The sequence below is a fragment of the Rattus norvegicus genome, chromosome 4 (assembly GCF_021556685.1).
Source record: "Rattus norvegicus strain SHRSP/BbbUtx chromosome 4, alternate assembly SHRSP_T2T, whole genome shotgun sequence".
NCBI classification, from domain to species: domain Eukaryota; kingdom Metazoa; phylum Chordata; class Mammalia; order Rodentia; family Muridae; genus Rattus; species Rattus norvegicus.
The window spans coordinates 166196771-166220393 of NC_141537.1; the positions used below are offsets into that span (position 1 = coordinate 166196771).

Genomic DNA, 23623 nt, shown 5'->3' on the forward strand with positions numbered 1-23623 from the left:
CTATGAGCTAGGCCATACTAATTTATATTACAAGACAGCATATGCCTACTTCCCTGAGGACTGGCAGGCAGGTCATTGTGTCAAAAAGAACTGTTGGAAATAAAGTTTCTCTTGTAGGAATTGATGGCTCTCTTAGTCGGAATTTCTCTTGTTAAGTAACACCATGGTGAACGTAATTTGGAGGGGAGAAGGACTATTTTTTTACATTCCCACATTATAGTCTTGTCACTGAATGAAATCAGGACAGAAACTCAAACTGGAAAAGGACCAATAGGGAGAAGCTGATGTGAGGGTCAAGAAAGGTGCTGATCATTGACTTCCCATTGCTCAGCCTTATTTATTAGAATCTCGTAGACCACAAACACATTGATGGCACCCACAATCTGACTGGCCTTCATACAACTAATAAAAATATAACTACATGCTTGCCCACAGTCAGATCTTATTAAGTCACTTCAGAACTGAGTTCCCTCCTATGATATGTTTCTATTTTGTGTCAAATGGAGAGAAAACTACTTAGCATAACTGTGGTTGAAGAGATGGGCTTATTTGATACAATTACTATTTCTAATGACTTACTGCAAATACTCCAATTCTAGACCTGATATTTTTAAATGTCATGATTAAAATCACAAAGATATTGCAAATCATTAACCATTTCCAAACTGAAGATCTTGAGGACATTACAAGTAATTGTATAGCATGACACTGACCCTTAGGACTTACTAACATCATCCACAAAATGGACAGATATGAATGTAAAGCATGGATTAGAACATACTAACAGATCAATCATAGATATCTTATTATCATTATAGTACTAGACTGTGGAAAAAATGCTTATCCCTAGAAAAATATTTATAAACCATTTATATCATTATTACTGTCATCATTGGGCTTCATGAGACAAAGTCTCATTCTAGACCAAATGATGTTCCAATTTACATGTAGCCTCGGCTGCCCTCACATTCAGGTATATAGGATGTTTATAAGTCTGAGCTACCATACCTAACTGGCCTCAATAAATTTTACTGTATCTATGGGGTTAAAACTTCCCAACAAATGGACCAGAAGGAGAAAAAGAGAAATTAAGAACACATGTGGACTACATAAGTTTCTCTGAGTGTCTTGAACTAGTCATGGCATCTAGTTATGAAGTCTGAAATTATATTTTACAGCAATCATAAGGTTTTCAAAATTATTTTATTTATTAACAGTCCAGTCATCACCCCCTCCAGTCCTCCTTTCCACAGTTCCTCGTCTCAAAAGGATTTTAAAATGCTAACTTTTTGTACATCAAAAAAATACCAAATAGTAACTAACCAATACATGAAAACCCACAACGGCAGATTAGTCATTAATTGTGCTATCAAGCCAAGGGCTATAGAAATATCCTAAAGAAGATGTGATGTGTGCATTATGTATTGAGTTCTCCATGTGGTTCTGTGTGTCATTCAGGAGACAATGTGAGGGAATCGTTTGGGTCTTGGAAAAAAAGGACGTCCATTCTCCACATGCAAGCTCCTCCATGTGCCAAGAGGGAATACTGTGTCTGCTGTTATGCCAAATTTACGAAGACTTCTTCCCTTTGCAGCTCATCTCTCTATTCACACAGCAGAATGTGACGTTTCCTTCACACTGCACAATGGGGCAGGGATTTTGTCCATTCCCTTTTCACAGATACAGAGATATCTTTTACCACAATCATCATCATGTAGACCTGCCATACTGAAATACATACAGTATCCTGTTTTTCTTAGCGAATTCCTTGCCACAAAATCACTATAAAATAAAAAAGTTGTCAGTTATTAAAATTTGAGGTTGATATTGTTGTAGGGCATGATTTTTGCAACAAATTTTATTGACAAAAATGGAGAGAATAAGGAATGAATTACATGTGTATGACTAAAATATTTTTAGTTTCCCTAAAAGATGGTCTTGGGCCAGTGACTTGAATTGATAGGGACTGTTGACACCAAACCTGGCCATCGGTTTTTATCCCTCAGATGATGCACAATAAAGAAGAGACCTAAGTCCTTTCAGCTGTCAATGAATTACTCAGGTGTTGTAATGTGTGCATGCACATGCACATAAATCCACACAAAAAAGACATAAACAGTAAAAATTAGCATAGAAACTGTCTCTGATCATGACTCAATGCATTACCCTTTCCATACCACAAATTTTGGGCCCCAAGAAAGATTATTTTTAGCATTGCAGAAATAATAAGGGATAATTTTAAACTGAGTTTATTTTTCATGATATTTTGTGTCATGATGACAGATTGAAAAGAAGAAATATGTGGTTTCTAGCTGGGGCCCGACCCTTGCTTATTCCGGCCCAGAGCTCCCTGCTCCCAAACACCATGGGAGAGAGAGCTCACCACCCAGACAGGTGGGCACTCCTTAGACTGCAGCACAGGAGAGACCTCCAGTACTGCCCACCCTTGCACACATCCCTGGCCCAATAAGAAACTGTACAGGGCCTCTGAGAACAGGAAGAGAGTGGCACTCAACGCTGTGTTCCAGACACAGCCTGGATCTGAAGGGACCCAGTCAAACAGCTCCCTGCACCCAAATCTCGTGGGAGGGAGAACTATACCTTCAGAGGGGCAGACAGGCCTGGGAAGCCAGAGGAAACTATTCTCTGCCCACATTTCTGACTCTAGAGGAAAATGCCTAGCACCATCTGGGCCCCCTGAGCACATGAACCTGAGCAAAGGTGGGGCAGGCCCTTCTGCTTGCTTCCCTCACAGAGAACTGAAACCCAGCTCTGAGAAGATCCAGGCCCAAGACCAGAGGTAAGACCAACTTTCTGCTCCAAGTAGACTCAGGACACACACCCCCATGAACAGCTGAAGACCAGTAGACGGGAACGACTACAGGCCTGAAAGCCGAACACTCTGTTCCCATAACTGGAGGAAAGAAAACAGGAAAGCAGGTCTACAGCACTCCTGACACACAGGCTTATACAATGTTATAACCACTGTCAGAATTATCAGAACAAGGTAAAACCAGAGACAACATGATGGCAAGAGGCAAGCACATGAACCCATGCAAGGAAAACCAAAACTATATGGCATTATCAGAGCCCAATTCTCCCACCAAAGCAAACACTGAATATCTAAACACACTAGAAGAGCAAGTTCTAGATTTAAAATCACATTTGACCTTGATGATGGAGGACTTCAAGAAAGACATAAACAACTCCCTTAAAGAAATGCAGGAAAACACAAATAAACAAGCAGAAGCCCACAGAGAGGAAATGCAAAAATCCATGAAAGAATTACAGGAAAACACAATCAAACAGGTGAAGGAATTAAAAATGGAAATAAAAGCAATAAAGAAAGCACAAATGGAGACAAACCTGGATATAGAAAACCAAAGGAAGAGACAAGGAGCCATAGACACAAGCATCACCAACAGAATACAAGACATAGAAGAGAGAATCTAGGAGCAGAAAATTCCATAGAAATCATCAACACAACTGTCAAAGATAATGTAAAACAGGAAAAGGTACTGGCCAAATACATACAGGAAATCCAGGATACAATGAGAAGATTAAGCCTTAGGATAATAGGTATAGAAGAGAGTGAATACTCCCAACTCAAAGGACTAGTAAATATTTTCAACAAAAATCATAGAAGAAAGCTTCCCAACCTAAAGAAAGAGATGTCCGGAAACATACAAGAAGCCTACAGAACTCCAAATAGATTGGACGAGAAAATAAACTCCTCCTGTCACATAATAGTCAAAACACCAGATGCACAAAAGAAAGAAAGAATATAAATAGCAGTAAGTCAAATAACATATAGCCGCAGACCTATCAGAATTACACCAGACTTCTCACCTGAGACTATGAAAGGCCGAAGATCCTGGACCAATGCCATACAGACCCTAAGAGAACACAAATGCCAGCCCAGGTTACTGTTTCAAGCAAAACTCTCAATTAACATAGATGGAGAAGCCAAGACATTCCATGACAAAACCATATTTACACAATATCTTTCTACAAATCCAGCCCTACAAAGGACAATAAATGGTAAAGCCCAAAACAAGGTGGCAAGCTACACCCTAGAAAAACCAAGAAACTAATCATCTTGTCATTAAAACAAAGAAAAGCACACAAACATAGACTCACATCAAAACATGAATAAAACAGGAAGCAACAATCACTATTCCTTAATATCTCTCAACATCAATGGACTCAATTCCCCAATAAAAAGACACAGATTAAGGCACTGGATATGTAATGGGGACCCAACATTTTGCTGCCTACAGGAAACACACCTCAGAAACAAAGAGAGACACTACCTCAAAGTAAAAGGCTGGAAAACAACTTTCCAAGCAAATGGTTAGAAAAAGCAAGCTGGAGTAGCCATTCTAATATCGAATAAAATCGATTTTCAACGAAAAGTCTTCAAAAAAGATAAGGAAGGACAATTCATATTCATCAAAGGAAAAATCCACCAAGGTGAACTCTCAGTCCGAAATATCTATGCTCCAAATATAAGGGCACTTGCATACATAAAAGAAACCTTACTAAAGCTCATAGCACACATTGCACCTCACACAATAATAGTAGAAAATTTCAGCACCCCACTCCCATCAATGGACAGAACATGGAAACAGAAATTAAACAGAGACATAGACAGACTAAGAGAAACCATGAACCAAATGGATTTAACAGATATTTTTTAGAACATTCTATCCTAAAACAAAAGGATATACCTTCTTCTCACCACTGCATGGTACTTACTCCAAAACTGATCATGTAATTGGTCATAAAAGAGGCCTCAATATATACAGAAAGACAGAAGTGATCCCATGCATCCTATAAGAACACCACGGGCTAAAGCTGATTAGTAATCCTTTATGTAGATATACCACATTTTGTGTCAATTTCTCTGTTAGGAGACATCTGGGTCCTTCCCAGCTTTTAACTATTATAAGTAAGGCTGCTATAAACATAGTAGAGCATGTGTCCTTGTTATATATTGGAGAATCTATTGGGTATATGTACAGGATTTGTATTGGCTGAGTCCTCAGTTTTATGTCCAATTTTCTGAGGAACAACCAGAATGGTTTCCATAGTGATTGTATCAGCTTGCAATCCCAACAACATGGAGAAGTCTTCCTCTTTCTCCACATCTTCACCAGCAAATGCTGTAACTTGAGTTCTTGATCTTAGTCATTCTGACTGTTGTAGGTGGAATCCCAGGCTTGCTTTGAATTGTATTTTCCTGATGACTAAGGATTTTGAACATTTTTTAGTGCTTTCCATTCTGTGATGTCTATCTCCCTGAGTTCTTTGTATATGTAGGATGTTTGCCTGCATCAGCTGTAGGATTGCTAAAGATTTTTCCCAAACTGTTGGTGGCTATTTTGTACTCCTTGTGGTGTCCGTTGCTTTACAGAAGCTTCTCAGTTTTATGAGGTCCTATTTGTTGATTGTTGAACTTTGAGAGATATTCCCCTGTGCTCATATGTTGGAAGCTCTTCTCCATTTGCTATTCTTTTAGTTTTACTGTGTCTGATTTCACGTGCAAGTTCTTGATCCACTTCTACTTGAGCTTTGTACAATGAGGTAAGAATGGATGGATTTACATTCTTCTACATGCTAACCTCCCACTGAACCAGCACCATTTGATACAAATGATAAAAGGTTTTAAGTCCTGTGTTAAAGATCAAGTGACCATATATGTGTGTTCCATGATGGGTTTTCAATTGTATTACCTGACTGTCTGTCCCATAATGCACGCACAGAGGCAGAATTCATCAAAGTTCTTACGAGAAGTTCTTATGTGCTCACCCCTTAAAGAGACATCTACATCAACATCTTCACCTCCACACAAGAACCAAGAATCAGCGAATAGCAGGGAAAGGAACATAGAAAGAAAATTAGAACCAGAGAAGTGAAAAAGCTCTCTTAAATGCAGCCTTCTGTACAAGATAAAATTTCTGCAAAGATTATTTCTTCTTATTAAATCACTATTCTTAGATAACAGTTTCTGGAGAAGGAGAATCAATTATTTATTGAGCGTGAAGCCCAGATGACTTTCCTTTTTTTTAGTAGTTGAGCTACAATCATGCACCTATGGACAATTAATAATGAAGACATGAGGTAGTGAGACACAAGTCAGAGTTTTTTGGTTTGAGCAGAGGTTGATATGTTGATATATTATTTGTTGTATATAAAATACTCAAGAAAAAATATATAAAATTAATAAATTAAACAGTAAACTCTTTTCTACCAGATTATACATTAAAACATGTGAAATTTGTTCAACACAAGGCCTTCAAATGCGAGGTAGGCATCCATACATGAGCATATATGCACATGTTCTTATATTTATTAGTAACCGAAATTATATAAGCAAACAATAGTAAAAATGTCAAATAAATGTGTGAGAGACTGAAATTCAATGTATCTCTTATGATCATTCAGTCACTTCACAGCATCTCAAGTTATTGACTTGCTATTGCCTTGGGCATCTTGGAAGATACAATCCTGAGATGTATTAAGTATCTTTTGGTCAGTACCTTGAACACAAAACTTACCTGTCAAACACTGACTCAGACACTTCCTTATGCAACTTGCCTTTCCCCATGAACTCCATAGAAAATGAGGAAAGTCATGTGAAATGAGAGAAAAGCATTTGCAATCTCCCAATTTCCATACCACTGTTAGAGTATGAATGGTTCAGAAACTCACAGATTAAATGGGCTGTTGTCAATCCATGACCATTCCTTTTTTTTGTTATTATATGATGATCCAATCCAGTAATTGTCACGAATAATGTGGTCCTGAAGGAACTTCTGTAAAAGAAACAACACACCTCAGGATGAAATTCCTCTCTGTTTTATGAGAGAAGAGGAAGCACAATTTCCCAGCACTCCTTTGTCATCACCTGCTGTCCCGTCCTTCCACTGCTTAGTCCCATCATGATCATTTTTCTAAATGGACTTCTACTAGTAGTGCATTCATATCAAAACTATGTCATTTCAATGTTATTCAAAATAGAAACTTCAGTTTTCCTGTGATACTTTGCTCAAGACATGATTTGTGACTGTGATTCATAGACCAAGACTCACTATGAATACAAACCTGCACTTGAACTCACAATCTTTCTGCCTAAGGCCGATTAAAAACAAAAATCACATGCTATGTATTCAACAATAAGTGCATATTTGATTAAAAAAAGTACAGAATAACCAAGATACATCCACAGTCCTCAAGAAGGTTGAAAAATAGAGGGGCCCAAGTAAGGCTGGTTTAATTCTACGTGGGAGGTGTAAGAAAGTATTCTCTGCAGGCAGAAGTAGGAAATGACCTTGATCAGACTAGATAAGGGGAGACGATACAGAATATGGTCAGGTATGGGGGAATGGGCAAGAAACCCTTATGGGTAGCATAATGAATGAAAGTGTGCAACCTCTGGGGTTGGAAAGTGGGGAAGCCCTCTAGAAAGTGCTATAGACGTATAGACGTGAGAGGTTGGAGACTCTGAGGCCTCAGAGGGATGGAACTTAGATGAACTGCCCAGTAGTGGGGAAAGGGAACTCATAGATTACACATCCGGTAGAAATACAGGAGAACATCAATAGAAGGGTGGGGTTGCCATCCTACATTAAAAAACTCTGACTCAGAATTATTCCTCTCCAAATGAACTTTAGAAACAAAAATGGAGAAGAGACTGAGAGAAAGGCAGTGCAGTGACAGGCCCAAATTTTTGATCCATCTTGGAGCGTCTCCAAGACATAACATTATTACTGATGCTATAGTATGTATACAGACAATTGTCTAGCATGGCTGTCCTCAAAAAGACCTGAACTATCACCTGGCAGAGACACTTACACCAATCATTTAATTGAAGTCTAGGAACCCTGTGGTTGAATTTGGGAATGTCTGGAAGAAGCTGAGGAGGAGCGAAACCCTATAGCTGACCAGGAGTCTCAATTAATCAGAACCCCTTAGATCTCTGAGATACGAATCTACCAACCTCACAGCATACAACACCTTGTAAAAAGCCCCAGACAAATATACATCAGAGGACTCACTGGTCTGGCCTCATTTGGGGAAGATGCACCAAACCTCCAAAAGACTTGAGACCCAAGGAGTAGGCCTGGCCTGGCAGGAGAGTGGTGGTAGACTCTTTTTGGAGACAGAGGGAGGAGGAATGGGGTGAAAAACTATGGGAGGGAGAACCCTGAGTGGATAATGACTAATGGACTATAAAAAAATAAGTAAATAAAGGTAACCAAAAGGAAAAAGAACAGTGGAAAATAGCAGTTTATTCCCCACATGTATGTCCCAAACCCTGTGAATGTCAATATGGGCAGGAGGCCTGCATTTCTACAAGGAAGAAGTTAATGTGTTACACTTTACCCTCACATTTATTTCTATCCCCCAGGAATTACTGATGGAGACTCAGTTCATTCACCAGCAGGAATGTGCTTCTTTCAGTGCATTCAATCTGGTAATGCTTTACCATTAACAATGGAAGAAAAGAACCAAGTCATCTCTCAGACTGACCACAAATTACATGCTCCCTTAATCCGTGCTTGTAGTCTCCAATTCTCCTCCTTAAGCTTGGTTACCTTGGGTAACAGAGACTGGGTACGAGTTCAGCAAACTTGCTTTCTTTTTCTCCCTTGAAGCTAGCTAGATGAGGCTGTATTCTGGCCAAAGGAATGTGACTGAAAATACATTGAGTTAGCTCTAGGCCACTATAATGAAATTGCCATGCTCAAACTTCTACTCTTTTCCCTAACCGTTCAAAAACAGAACACAGAAGATGCAAGGACCTAACACATGACATAAGTTGTTCAGTTTTTGTCAATTTGTGCAAAAAATATACTTATGGATTATATTAATACTCTGTATTAATTTAATGTGTATCACCTATTACTAATATGAAAACTTACAATGTAGGCATAGGAATTTTCTTCCAATTATCTACATTTACACATTTTTTGTATAAATCTTGCATGTCTTTTGTTAAATTTATTAATGTTTTCTGGTTCTTGAGGATATTATAAATAGACTTGTTTTCTTAATAATTTCCTAATTTCATTGCCTGATTGTCCATATGTATTATAACATGCTCATTATATTGATCTTTTCTAAATGCTCAGCTAAACTCATGTGTTAGCTTAAGAATTTAATGAAGCTTCCATTGAATTTTCGATCTAAGAAATGTCAACTGTAAATAGAAATACATTAAATATTATTTTCCAATATAGTTATAATTATATCTTTTTCTTGCCTACTTGTTATAGCTAAACTCTCTAGTACAACACTGAATATAAATGACCAGAATGAGTAGTCTATCTTGTTGTTCACCTTAGAGGGCAATCATTGACATTACTCTGAAATACGATATGACCTGTGAGTTTTTTTTTTTTTCTGATGTCCATTTAGAAGTTGCATGCCTCACCTTCTATAACCCTCCCTTTCAAAAAAACACAGATCTTTGAAGAATTTCTGATGACCTATAACATTATTCCAATTCCATTCCTGAATGGTAGAGAAGGATATTGGAAGTGCTCGTATGGAAAGAAATAGCCTATCTTCAAAGAAATTTCATAAAGATATAAAGTGCTGTGTGAAACAATGTGCATGAAGCTCCATGCTACACAAAGCAACTTTCTATACTTCAGATGCAGAAGTGACAGAAATGATGAAGTAGAGATACTTGGCATCATTTAGGGTGTCTTACATGTGACATTGAAGTGGCATAATATTTAATTAAGGAACTGATTTTATTTTTTAAAATATGGGTAGGTTTAAATGTAGTTATGTTGATGGAGTTAGTGTATGTGTGTGTGTTTGTGTGCGTGTGTGTGTGTGTGCGTGTGTGTGTGTGTGTTTGGTGTGTGTGTGTGTGAGTGTCTGTGTGTGTTTCTGTATTCTATGTGCTTTACTTGATTTTGCTGGTAAGGGTTTAATTATTTCCTGTGTTTTCTTGAATGTAGATACCCTCTAGGATTCAAATTTTTCTTTTAGTGTATTCTTGGATTTGTCTTGAAATATCTTGTTTTCTCCATCTATGGTGCTTCAGAATTTTACTGGGTATTGTGTTCTGGGTTGGCATCTGTGATGTTTTAGAGATTTCCACATATCATATCTGAAGTCATGTGTAATTCTAATTATTCTGCCTTCGACTATTACCTACCTATTTTCACTTGGAGCATTTAATATTCTTTATTTCTCTGTAGTATTTTTGTTTTGATCAATATGCTGTGAGAGTGTTTTCTTTTCAATCTCAGTCTAATTTCTGTTCTAAAAGCATCTTCTATGTGTATAGGCTTCCCTTTATATAGTTGACTGTTTCTTTATTTTGGAAAAGTTTTATTTTTAACTTTCCTGAAATATTCTGACTTGGAGGTGGGACTCTTTGACTTTTGTTTCTATTATTCTGAGCTTAGGTCTCTTCATGGTATCACAGATTTCATGGATGTGTTGTGTAAGGAATTTTTTAGATTTAACATTTTATGTGACTGATGTATTAATTTTTTCTATTGTATTTTCTATGTCTGAGGTACACAGAGAATTCTCAAAAAATGAAACTCAAATAGCCAAGAAGCACTTATATAATGTTGAAATCCCTTATCCATTGGGGAAGCACAAATCAAATCAACTCTGAGATCCCATCTTACCCCAAGCAGAATGGCTAATATCAAAAAATTCAAGTGATAGCCCATGTTGGGTAAGATGTATAGCATGGTGAAAACTCCTTCATTGCTGGTGGGGCTGCATATTTGTACAACCACTTTGGAAATCAATTTAGTGGTTTCTCAGAAAACTGGCAATAGTTCTATCCTAAGACCCAGCTATACCACTCTTGGACATATACGCAAAATATGCTGCACCATTCCAAAAAGACAGTTGCTCAACTATGTTCATAGAAACGTATTCATAAGAGCCAGATGGTGGAGAGTGCTTAGATGTACTGAAGAATGTATAAATAATATGGTACATCTGTATAATGGAATACAAATTAGCTATGAAATCAAAGACATCATGACTTTTTCAGGAAAATGGATGGAACTTTAGAATATAATCCTGACTAATGTTGTCCAGCCCCCAAAAGGAAAGGCATGGTATGAATTCACTTCTACATAGTTATTAGCCATAAAATACAAGGTGCCCATGCTATACTACACAGGCCTTATTAGGATGGAAAGAAAGAGTGGAACAAGCAAGGATGCTTCAGTCCCACTTGGAAGGTGAAATGGATGGACATAGAAAAGAAATGGAAAATTGGAACTGGGTGGGAAAGGGTATAAGATGGGGAGTGGGTTTAACAGATATTTATAGAACATTCTATCCTAAAACTAAAGGAAACACCTTCTCACCATCTCATGGTACTTTCTCCAAATTGACCAGATAATCAGTCATAAAACAAGCCTCAACAGATACAGAAAGGTAGAAATAATCCTGTGTGTACTATCAGACCACTTTGGACTAAAGATGGTCTTCAATAACAATAAGGAAAGAATGTGCAAAATTACATGGAAGTTGAACAATGCTCTACTCAATGTTAACCTAGACAAGGAAGAAACAAATAAAGATATTAAAGACTTCTTAGAATTAAATGAAAATTAAAGTACAACATACCCAAATTTATGGGACACAATGAAAGTAGTGCTAAGAGCAAAAGTCATAGCTCTGCGTGCCTGCAGAAAGAAACAGGACAGAGCAAACATCATCAGCTTGACATCACACCCAAAGTCTCTGGAACAAAAAGAAGCAAACACACCCATGAGGAGTAGAAGGCAGGAAATAATCAAACTCAGAGCTGAAATCAACCAAGTAGAAACAAAAAGGACTATACAAAGTATCAACAGAACCAAAAGCTGGTTCTTTGAGAAAATCAACAAGGTAGATAAACCCTTAGCCAGACTAAACAGAGGACACAGAGTGTGTCCAAATTAACAGAATCAGAAATAAAATGGGAGGCATAACAACAGAGCCAGAGCAAATTCAAAAAATCATAAGAACCTATGCCAAAACCCATATTCAACAAAACTTGAAAATCTTCAGGAAATGGACAATTTCCTAGACAGATAAAAGTTGCCCAAGTTAAATCAGGAACAAATAAATCATGTAAACCACCCCATGACTCCTAAAGAAATAGAAGCAGTCATTAAAAGTCTACCAACCACAAAGAGCCCAGGGTTCAGTGCCTAATTCTATCAGACCTTCATAGAAGACCTCAGACCAATACTATCTAAACTATTCCACAAAATTGAAACAGATGAAGCTCTACTGAATTCCTTCAATGAAGCCACAATTACTCTTATACCTAAACCACACAAAGACCAAACAAAGAAAGAGAACGTCAGACCAATTTCCCTTAGGAATATTGACACAAAGATATTCAATAAAATTCTTGCTAACCTAATCCAAGATCACATCAAAACAATCATCCATCGTGATCAATTAGGCTTCATTCCAGGGATGCAGGGATATTTTAATATATGGATAACCATCACCATAACCCACTATATAAACATACTGAAATGTAAAGACACATGATCATTTCATTAATTGCTGAGAAAGCATTTGACAAAATTCAACACCATTCCATGATAAAAGTCCTGGAAAGAAAAGGAATTCAAGTCCCATACCTATACATAGTAAAAGCCATATACTGCAAACCAGTAACTAATATTAAAATAAATGAAAAGAAACTTGGAGAGTAATCCCGCTAAAATCAGCGACTAGACAAGGCTGCTCACTCTCTCCCTACTTATTCAATAGAGTTCTTGAAATCCTAGCCAGAGCAATCAGACAACAAAAGGAAACCAAGGGGACACAGTTTGGAAAGGAAGAAGTCAAAATACACTGTTTGTAGACGATATGATTGTATACTTAAGGGATCCCAAAGTTTAACCAGAGAAGTACCAAACCTGATGAACACCTTCAGCTAAATCAGTAGCCTTCCTCTACAAAAAAGGGAAACAAGCCGAGAAAGAATTCAGGGAAATAACACCCTTCATAATAGTCCCAAATATTATAAGATACCTCAGTGTGACTTTAACCAAGCTAGTTAAAGATCTGTATGATAAGAACTTCAAGCTTCTGAAGAAAGAAATTAAAGATCTCAGAAGATGGAAAGATCTCCCACGCTCATGGATTGGCAGAAATAATATAGTAAAAATGACCATTTTACCAAAAGCGATCTACGGATTCAATGCAATCTCCATCAAAATTCCAACCCAATTCTTCATAGAGTTAGACAGAACAATTTGTAAATTCATCTGGAATAACAAAAAACCCAGGAGAGCTAAAACTATCTTCAACAATACAAGGATTTCTGGGGAATCACTATCACTGAAATCAAGCAGTATTTCAGAGCAATAGTAATAAAAACCAAATGGTATTGGTACAGAGACAGACAGACAAGTGGAATAGAATTGAATACCCAGAAATGAATCCACACACCTATGGTCACTTGATTTTTGACAAAGGAGCCAAAACCATCCAATGGAAAAAAGATAGCATTTTCAGCAAATGGTGCTGGTTCAACTGGAAGTCAGCATGTAGAAGAATGCAGATGAATCCATTCTTATCACCCTCCACATCATACCAGATACACTCAAACTAATAGAAGAAAAACTGTGGAAGAATCTCGAACACATAGGCACTGGAGAAAATCTCCTGAACAAAACACCAATGGCTTATATTTTAAAATGAAGAATTGAAAAATGGGATCTCATTAAACGACAAGGCTTCTGTAAGGCAAAGGACACTGTTGTTAGGACAAAGTGGCAAACAACAGATTGGGGAAAGTTCTTTGCCAATCCTACAACAGATAGAGGGCTTATATCTAAAATATACAAAAAACTCAAGAAGTTAGACTGCAGGGAGACAAATAAACCTATTAAAAATTGGGGTTCAGAACTAAACAAAGAATTCACAGCTGAGGAATGCTGAATGGCTGAGAAGCACCTAAAGAAATGTTCAACATCTTTACTCATAAGGGAAATGCAAATCAAGTCAACCCTGAGATTCTACCTCACACCAATTGGAATGGCTCAAAGCAAAAACTCCGGTGACAGCAGATGCTGGCAAAGATGTGGAGAAAGAGCAACACTCCTCTATTTTTGGTGGCATTGCAGACTAGTACAACCATTCTGGATGTCAGTCTTGATATTCCTTAGAAAATTGGATATTAAAATGCCTGTAGACACAGCTATACATCTCTTGGCATATACTGAAAAGATGACCCAATATATAACAAAGACACATGCTCCACTATGTTCATTGCAGCCTTATTTATAATATCCAGAAACTGGAAAGAACCCAGATGCCCTTCAACAGAGGAATGGATACAGAAAATATGGTACATCTACACAACGGAATACAACTCAGCTATCAAAAAATGACTTTATGAAATTCATAGGCAAATGGATTGAACTATAAAATATCATCCTGAGTGAGGTAAACCAATCACAGAGAAACACACATGGTATGCACTCATCGATTATTGGATATTAGACCAAATGCTCAAATTACCCAAGATGCATAGAACACATGAAACTCAAGAAGGATGACCAAAATGCGAATGATCCACTCCTTCTTTAAAAGGGGAACAAGAATATCCTTGGGAAGGAAATAGAGAGGCAAAATTTAGAACAGAGGCTGAAGGAACACCCAATAATTGCCTGGCCCACAGGTGACCCATACATATACAGCCACCAAACTAGATAAGATGGATGAAGGAAAGAAGTGCACGCTGACAGGAATTGGATGTAATCTCTCCTGAGAGACACAGCCAGAATACAGCAAATAAAATCATGAATGCCAGCAGCAAACCACTGAACTGAGAACGGGACCCCTGTTGAAGGAATCAGAGAAAGGACTGGAAAAGCTTGAAGGGGCTCGAGACCCCATATGAACAACAATGCCAAGCAACCAGAGCTTCCAGGGACTAAGTCACTACCTAAAGACTATACATGGACTGACCCTGGGCTCCAACCTCATAGGTAGCAATGAATAGCCTAGTAAGAGCACCAGTGGAAGGGGAAGCCCTTGGTCCTGCTATGACTGAACCCCCAGTGAACGTGATTGTTGGGGGGATGGTGGTAATGCGGGGAGGATGGGGAGTGGATCACCCATATATAAGGGGAGGGGGTGCTAGGGGGATGTTGGCCCTGAAACCTGGAAAGGGAATAACAATCAAATGCAAACAAGAAATACCCAAGTTAATAAAAATGGGGGAAAAAAAGAAGGGGGATGGGAAACTCAGGATTTGGTTTCGTAATGTGTAGTAGGGATAACATGATTACAATGAGAATTAGTGGCCATCTACTACTGATCGGAAGGGTAGGGCCATTTCTAGAATATTCTGGAGAATTTGGATATGGAAGGTGCACAAGAATCAAGAAGGGAGGGCTGGAGAGATGGCTCAGCTGTTAAGAGCACCCGACTACTCTTCCAGAGGTCCTGAGTTCAATTCCCAGCAACCACATGGTGGCTCACAACCATCTGTAAAGGGATCTGATGCCCTCTTCTGGTGTATGTGAAGACAGCTACAGGGTACTTATATATAATAAATGAATAAATCTTTAAAAAAAATCAATAAGGGTGTCCTTAACTGTGACTCACAGTATTGGGGATATGTAGCCTATCCAATCCGCCCACAAATTTTTTTATCCCAAAACTGACTTTGTCTACAAGTCATGCAGAGATTGGGGATGGAGCAAAGACTTCCCAGATAGGAACAGCCAATTGATAATTGGCTCAACTTGAGACCCATCCCATTGTAAAAACAACAACCCCTAGCCCTATGAGTGGTACTTGATTATGCTTGCAGACAAGAATTTGGGGGCTCCACCCAGTAGCTGATACCTTCACATGCAGACGCCCATACCCAAACAGTTGATGGAATTTCAGAAATATTATTGAAGAATGTATGCCCCAAAAGGTGATAGAATCTTGACAGGAAGACCAACAGAAGTAACTAAACTGGAAAAAAACCAAAAAACTAAAAAATACTGGAAAAAAACTAAAGCTCAACTAATTTCCTTGTTGTCATCTGATTACTCATCTCAGGCATATGCATTTCCAGGTCCTGAAGAGAAAACAATAAACATCAGTGGCTTATTTGGAACACCAAGGAGAAAAATGACTTTCAGCAAGAGGATGTGCTATACCAAAGGGTTAAAATTCATGAGGCGAAGGCTTGTTTTTTTGAGGCACTCTCTTGTAGACTCCTAAGAAAAGGAGGAGATTGAAAGACACTAGTGTCTTTGTAGTAACAAGTCTCCTCTTAACATACCTGAGTCCCACAGTTTTATTCAAATTACAGGAAAACCACATACTTTTTAAAAATTCAAGATTCAGTATCTCATATTTCTGGGGAAGAAATAGAGTATAAGAGAATAAGGGGCAAGTAAATATCTACAGTACCAGTTCATCCTTATCATCTATCTTCAGAAAGGACAAGCTGTAGTTCTGACAGGTCTGTTTACATTCATGCCATATCCTTATATCCATGGTGAAATAATAACATTTTATACCATAGCAGAACCAGTGCATTTCATCACACCCGCCTACAGAAAGAATGAAAATAGTTAAACATTGTTTACTTGGATTGTGTTATCAGTACAATGTATTTATGAAGGCTGTGTAAAAAAAAAAGTAAAATGTCACAGTTCTTCGAAACAGGGATTTCATAATGCTCAGAGAACCGTGCACACTCATGATCTATATAACATTGTTAAACCATTAGAAATAAAGAGACATTTTATGTGTCAATCATGGATGAGTCAATAGAAAAAATGTAGCCTGTATATACAAAAGAATCCTCCTTATCCTTTAAAAAGAATGAAACAGCTGGGCATGATGATTAGGCCTATATCCTGAGGACTCCAAAGACAGAGACAGGAAGAATACTACCAATTTGAGGCCGTTATTATTCATGGGTGTGAAATACTTCAAAGATGATCTAGAGCTCTTTTTTTTCCTCTCTCAATTTTTATAATATAGCAGTTTTAGATATATTTAGTCTTTACATAATGAGAATCATCACATCCTACTCTCTCAGCATGATGAGATAAAAAAACAAGAACTCTTCATAAACTCTAAATCTTGAAAAAATATTTAATGATGATTGAAAAACAGTATCAGTTAAGAATGACCAGAAGCAATGAAGGTTAAGAAAGTTTTCTTGTGACACTTCCAGTTTCATTCATGTGTCAATGACCCTGGTGCAATGTCGGCAAACCATGGTTAATTGCCCCTGTCCACTGCAGGGAGGATCCCTTTATTATAAACAGGCCAACTTTCTAAAGGTAAGTCTGATGAAACACACACACACACACACACACACACACACACACACACACTCACACACACAATTATTTTTATAACTGCACCCATGTAAACCTTTAATTCTATTTTAGAATGAGTACTTGATAAGTGTACTCTATTAAAAACTTCTGTGAGCGTGTCAAATGAGGAAGCGAATGATGGCAGCAACCCATTGAACTGAGAACAGGATCTCCATTGGAGGAATTAGAGAAAGTATTGAAGGAACTTAAGGGGCTTGCAACCCCATAAGTACAACAATGCCAACCAAACAGAGTTCTAAGGGACTAAACCACTACCCAAAGACTATATATGAACTGACCCATGGATGCAGCTACATGTATAACACAGGATAGTCTTGTTAAGCACCAATGGGGGCAGAAGCCCTTTGTTGTGCCAAGGCTGGATCACCAATGTAGAGGAATGTCAGGGTGAAGGAAGGGGGAGTAGATGGGGAAGAGACTGGGAGAGAGGACTTATGTTTGTGAAACTGGAAAAGGGAAAAAAAAGAACTTCTGTGTTATATCAGCAACAAAGTGGGACTCTCAGACTTTCTCCTGGAACAAAAAAATTATCAGGATTACCGATTTGTGATTCCATCCCCAGGGAGCTAGAAGTGTACCAAACATAGAAACTATAATATTCTCCTAACCCAGACAGGGTTTTCTGTGTTTCCAAGACCTTATGGAAATAAGGAACCTTCAAATGATTAACCCAGTGATCACCAGAATCTTAAGCTGAAATTTGGCATTCAAACCTTCTCTAAAAAAAAAAATAGATGATAATGCAATTCTGCATTCTTGGTCCTCCCCTGCTACATACCTGTGTGCTGAGGGGAAGCTAAAACAGTCTTAGTTTTCTTGTACCATCTGTTCTGTTCTCTGTTGATTAAGTCTAGAAGAGCATTGTAGTGAACACTCTCTACAGACATATTTCTCAGCGTTTCTTCCTTTAAATTGATGTCCTTTTCCATGGTGCTGCAGTTATGCTGACGGTTTTGAGTTTTCTGTAGTTCATGTTTTTCATTACTATACTGAAAAACTAGAGTAGTCACAGGTTTAACAGCATAAATGTCCATAAAGTATATATATTAAAATTTAAGATTCAAGAAAAAACTTCATGTTGACAGTCAACACATCATTATTTTCATTGGTACTTAACATTTATAAATCAACACATCTATTAACTCACTGTTGAAATGGATACATAATTTTTTCTCTATAGTTAAGTTGATTGTAAAATAAATAATACAGCTGAAGGAAATTATGTTGGAGGTAAGTTCCAATTACTTAATATTTACAGCATAATTAGACAAATAAAAACCTAAGTAAAATATTCAGTAAATACTTAACACATCATGGAAATTTGAACTAAAAAAGTTAAGTAAGGGGATGATTATTATTGAAACATAAAGTGTGTAAACTATCCACATCCATAGCTATGTATTAGCATAGCCTAGAAACGATAATCTGTAATATTAAGGAATCTAGTAAAGTTTAACTTTTAATGTTTCAGGACAGATGAAGTCTTTTTACTTAACTATGACCTCAATATACATTGAAGAAAAAAGAAAAGAAGATCATCAATTATTTGCGCAGCTGTTTCTCACAAAATGTTTGAATAAAGTTAACAATCATCTTAGCTCAGAAATGTAGACTACCAACAAGTCCTCAGAAGGAGCATGGCCAAGTGTGAGAAAAAGCAGGACAGCTGCTAACCACCCCAGAGCTAACAGATTAAGTATGAAAGCGAACAGAGTACTGCAGAGTATCAGGAAAATTTATTAAAGTCCAGAGATTGTTGCCCATTCCATGATTATAGGCAGGACAATGGACATAGTGTACAACTGAAGGGTTCATGTCTAAAGCTCTTCTTTAGGCAGAAGGTCAAATAAGATATATCTTAATTACTCACTGTTTGTCACCAATGCTGCAACAGTTACCATCAGAACGGAGCAGAGGATTCCAAGTGCTATCACAATGAGCTTCCAGGGGACTGAACTCTCTTAAATCAACAAAACAAAGCAAGGAAATGAACATCATTAAAAAAGTATGTCTCAATACTAACTACAATTTTGTATACCATAGAAACAAGGGAAAATTATGCTCAAGTATATGATACAAACAGACTGAATATGTGCTCTCAAAATTGTAAATTTCTACTTAAAATACACTCACTGTAGAAATTCTACATGACTGAAGTTTCACAATTTGTAATTACTGTAGGCTTGGCCTTGTATTGTTATTCCTGACTTAGCCTAGAAGGAGCTGGTTATTAGACATGTGCCCTTACCCAGTACAAAAAGAAGATACAGGCATTCTACACAAAGCACTGGAGGCATAGATACAATCCAAGTACAAGAAAACAAAGTAGAGTATGCAGTCCAGAAAGAAAGATAACTGAGATTGGATAGGTAAAAAAAGTGATGGATGTTCTTGAGAAGTGATAGGGAACCACAGATATTCTCGACCTGATCTCTATAAATCCCAATCTTTGAAAGTTGATAAGTCCACTCTCTCTTGACCCTGTAATTTTGATATTGATCTATATAATACTAAGTATTTGGGTGTATTTGAGGAATTTGGAATCTGAAACTCATGCCTCTGACTAACTAGGTCAAAGAAGAAACAGATATTAGTTTGGAGCACAGCTGTGACAGTGTGTATAGAGCAAATAAAATTAAAAGAAAATAAAAAGTAATATTTCTGCTTTTTCATTAATATTCCAAATTATTCTTTGAGGTTTTCAGAAATTTACACTGTGTTTTACTCATTCCCACACCCACTATTCCTCTCATCACCTCTCCCTTCATCTGAAACTTTATTTCTTGTATGAGACTGCTTGTTCTTATGGACAACTGTTGTTGCCTATTGCATTAGATGTTGGGGATATTTATGACATTAAAACACTTTCCCGAGAATGAAAGTATTGTTTCTAATGCATAAGCTTCATTTCCATAAGATTTGTTTCTCTAGATCATCTTTTTTCACAGACTTGTTTGTCTTTATTTTAAAGTTCCAGAATTTTCCTTTACTAGACAAAATAATAATAAATTAATAGTTTCTCATTTCTTGTTTCTCAAGTAATTTTTATGAATTTATATTGTTCTACTCTCCCCCTCTGATTTATTTTGCAACTACCTAAAAACTAAAGAATAGAAGTAGGGTTATAATTCTTTTCCTTTTTATTTAAAATGTGATTGCTGTATTTTTAAATATAGTTTTGACCAATATTGTACTTGATTACTCTCCACCTAATACTGTTTTTTTTTTTTTTTTGGCCAAGATGCTTCTGCATAACCATGTCCAGATGAAATGGAAAATTATTGTTTTCTATAGAAGCTAGAAGGATGTTTTTAAAATTTTAAAATGCACAAAACATGAAATTTTAGATACTTAAAACACTTACCTCTGTGGCCATTTTCTTTAGCACTTCGAGTATCCTCAGACCTCACTTTGTTCTGGAACACTGACGACTTATGAAATCTCACAGTTGTGTAAGTAACCTCTTGCTCAGTCATATTTTGGAATATATGAAGTATACTAGAGCCTTGAGAATTGTTTTTTTTTCAAAGTTTAAATGTCCACCTATAGGAAGGTACCTAGATCTGATGATAAAGATGGTTGGGAAAGGGTGGGGTCTGAATAAATCCCTTAATACCCAAACACCCAGACACGAACTGATCCCGATTAACATTGCAGATGAGGACTCGTTGTACATTTATGTTATAGTCATTTATATTTCTAAGGGTCCCAGCAATTATTGTTATGAAATGTGGAAAAAGTTACATATTTACTAATAAGTCATTATAATCGTGGCATAACTCCTTTGTTCAAAATGTTCAACACATAAACATTTTAGGTTTTATATTTGTATCACTGAAAACATAGAAATACATTTAGACAATCTATTTGAATAGAAAACATCAAAGCTTTAGGAATAAAAAAAGTGTTGTTTTAAAATTATTTACACAGTTTGATAAACACATGAATACAAAAATGTCATTTCAGTCTTTTTTATTCATTCTTGACTCTCAGAGATTTCCAGAAACAATCTTCAAAAGAATATTTGAAGGTTAATACGGCAGGAGATCCAAGACATAGAAATATCTTTGGGGTTGAAGTCCCAAAACTTTGAGATGCCCAACCTCTCCACCAAGCCACAGCCTACCCATTCCTCTCTATTCTTGGACCTGGTAAATGGATTCAACTAGAAAAAATTCTACTGAGCTGGATAAACCAGACCCAGAAAGACAAATGCTGAATATTCTCTCTTATCTGAGGCCCCTGGTTCAAATTCTTCGGAAATGCATTGAAACCTTTAGTAACTGCAGAACCAGGAAGATAGAAAGGGAGTATTTGTGAAGAGGACATGGGAGCAACAGAGAGAGGCATAGTCGATACAATATGAAGTTTTAATCTCAAACCCTTCCATGTACATAATCATGTTACATATAATATACTCATACATGGTGTTTCAAGAAGAGGACTTATGAAAATAAATTTTGTCACTTTGCAGTATACATGAGCTAACGTCCATGAAGGACACAATCTGACAATAGATAACAATGCATTTGTAAATGTAAAATATTTGTAAGTGACATTACCCTCACATTAATAACAGAGATGTGTGCCAGCATATGATACGGGCAAGCTGCACGTTGATTGCATTCTTATCTAGTTTTTTTTAAGTTATGAAGATTTCTGAAGTGATTCATTTTTTGCCTTATTTCTTGACATAAAAAGCATCCAACTACAGAATAATTTTTCAAAATTGTTGTTTGTTATTATTGCTCAAGCAAAGGTTCATGTGTCTGGAAGACAATTTTACAAATTTTACTCTCCAAATTCATGTGAGTTCCACGGATCAAAATCAAGTATTCAGTCAGGTTTGTGCACCAAGTTCATTTACAGACTGACCCATATAACCTGGTTAATAATTTGACATCATTTAAATGGATAATATATAAACACTTGATCCATTTAAAGAGTTATGATCTCCATACATCCTTCAACCTTAATTTCTTAGCACACAACACAAGTCACAGCATATGCTGAGAGAAAATACTAGTACAGAATAATATTTTCACATGCTGCCAGAGTTAATCTGATCTAATACAACCAACATGGCTTCCCCATCTATCTGGCTCTCATGTCACACCATCTGAAATTCTCTAAAATATTTGATCATTTGATAGAAAAAGAAGAAAAGCAGCGATTGTTACCTGTCTCTCTATCCCAATGCGATTCTCGTGGAGGAAATTGGTCACCCAATTGGTGGAAAAGTTGACCTTTACATGTCTGTATACCCTAAGAGGCTCAGAGAAAAATGACAAAACTAAATTTCTTTTGAGTGGTACTCAACCTCATGATTTTCTGCCCCTCCTCTTGACCAAACCAAAAAGAGGAAATTGCTTAATGAAAGCTGACTATGAGAGCAAAGCAAAGAAGCAACATATTGTTCCAGATGCTGAAAAACAAATGTTCACAATTGATATTTGAAGATTGAGAAGATGTAAACTCCTGCAGAGAGAGTAAAGCCAGTGTCCTTAGCAAAACCACAAGGAAAAAGATGGACTGACGTTGTGAAAAATACTAAAAAATGCACCAATTCATACAAATGCCTGCTATTCTCTGGCCTCACTGGTCCCGACACTTCCATTGCTATCCCCATGTAGTGACAGCCCTACTTGCTGTTCTCTTGTGTGGATTCTGCTCACATTCCCAGCCACCTGCCCTCTGTGGTTAGCAGTCACAAATCCCTAAAATCCTATAAAATCAAAAGTCTACAGGTTTGTAATTAATCAATTAGATTTATATCAGTAAATTCTCATTCCAAAAAACATCCCAATTGATATTGATGTTAACTGTCCACCTAGATAAGACAAACTGTCCTGCAATTATGCATCCCTTATTAGATATTCATAGCTACTTGTGGCTATTTAAAACCATATGGAATCTGGATGTATTTTATCTTCTTTCCTCTTCCTCCCTTTCTGAGTCTCTCCAACTCTCTGAACCTTTTCTAAAATTCTCAGTCTGCCTTTCTTTTTTACTGCCCAATCACAGGCTTTTGCTTTATCTCATACCTGCCTTCACCTACATATAGGCAGCAATCCACAGACTGAAACTCCTCCTTGTTTTTTAACAGACTGTTGGATATATCCTTTATTCTACAATTTTTAAAGTTATTCCTTGATTTTGAATTATGTGAATTATATCTAAGTATGTACGAGGAAACCCTTTAAAGCACTCACATTTCCACTGGTAATGTCTTTCTTTATACTCTTATACCTTTTTCG

At 37.1% G+C, this 23623-nt stretch overlaps 1 protein-coding gene across 1 annotated transcript; it reads right to left on the bottom strand.

The window, feature by feature from the left end:
• Positions 1-1184: 1184 nt before the first annotated feature.
• On the bottom strand, positions 1185-22781 carry Ly49i4 (Ly49 inhibitory receptor 4). The gene is made up of 7 exons (NM_001009495.3): positions 22547-22781; positions 20731-20929; positions 19237-19326; positions 18145-18363; positions 16423-16565; positions 6715-6818; positions 1185-1782 (listed from the first exon to the last, which is right to left on the bottom strand). Exons 2-7 carry the CDS (start codon positions 20840-20842, stop codon positions 1608-1610), a joined length of 843 nt encoding a protein of 280 aa, NP_001009495.1. The 5' UTR covers positions 20843-20929; positions 22547-22781; the 3' UTR covers positions 1185-1607.
• Positions 22782-23623: the final 842 nt, after the last annotated feature.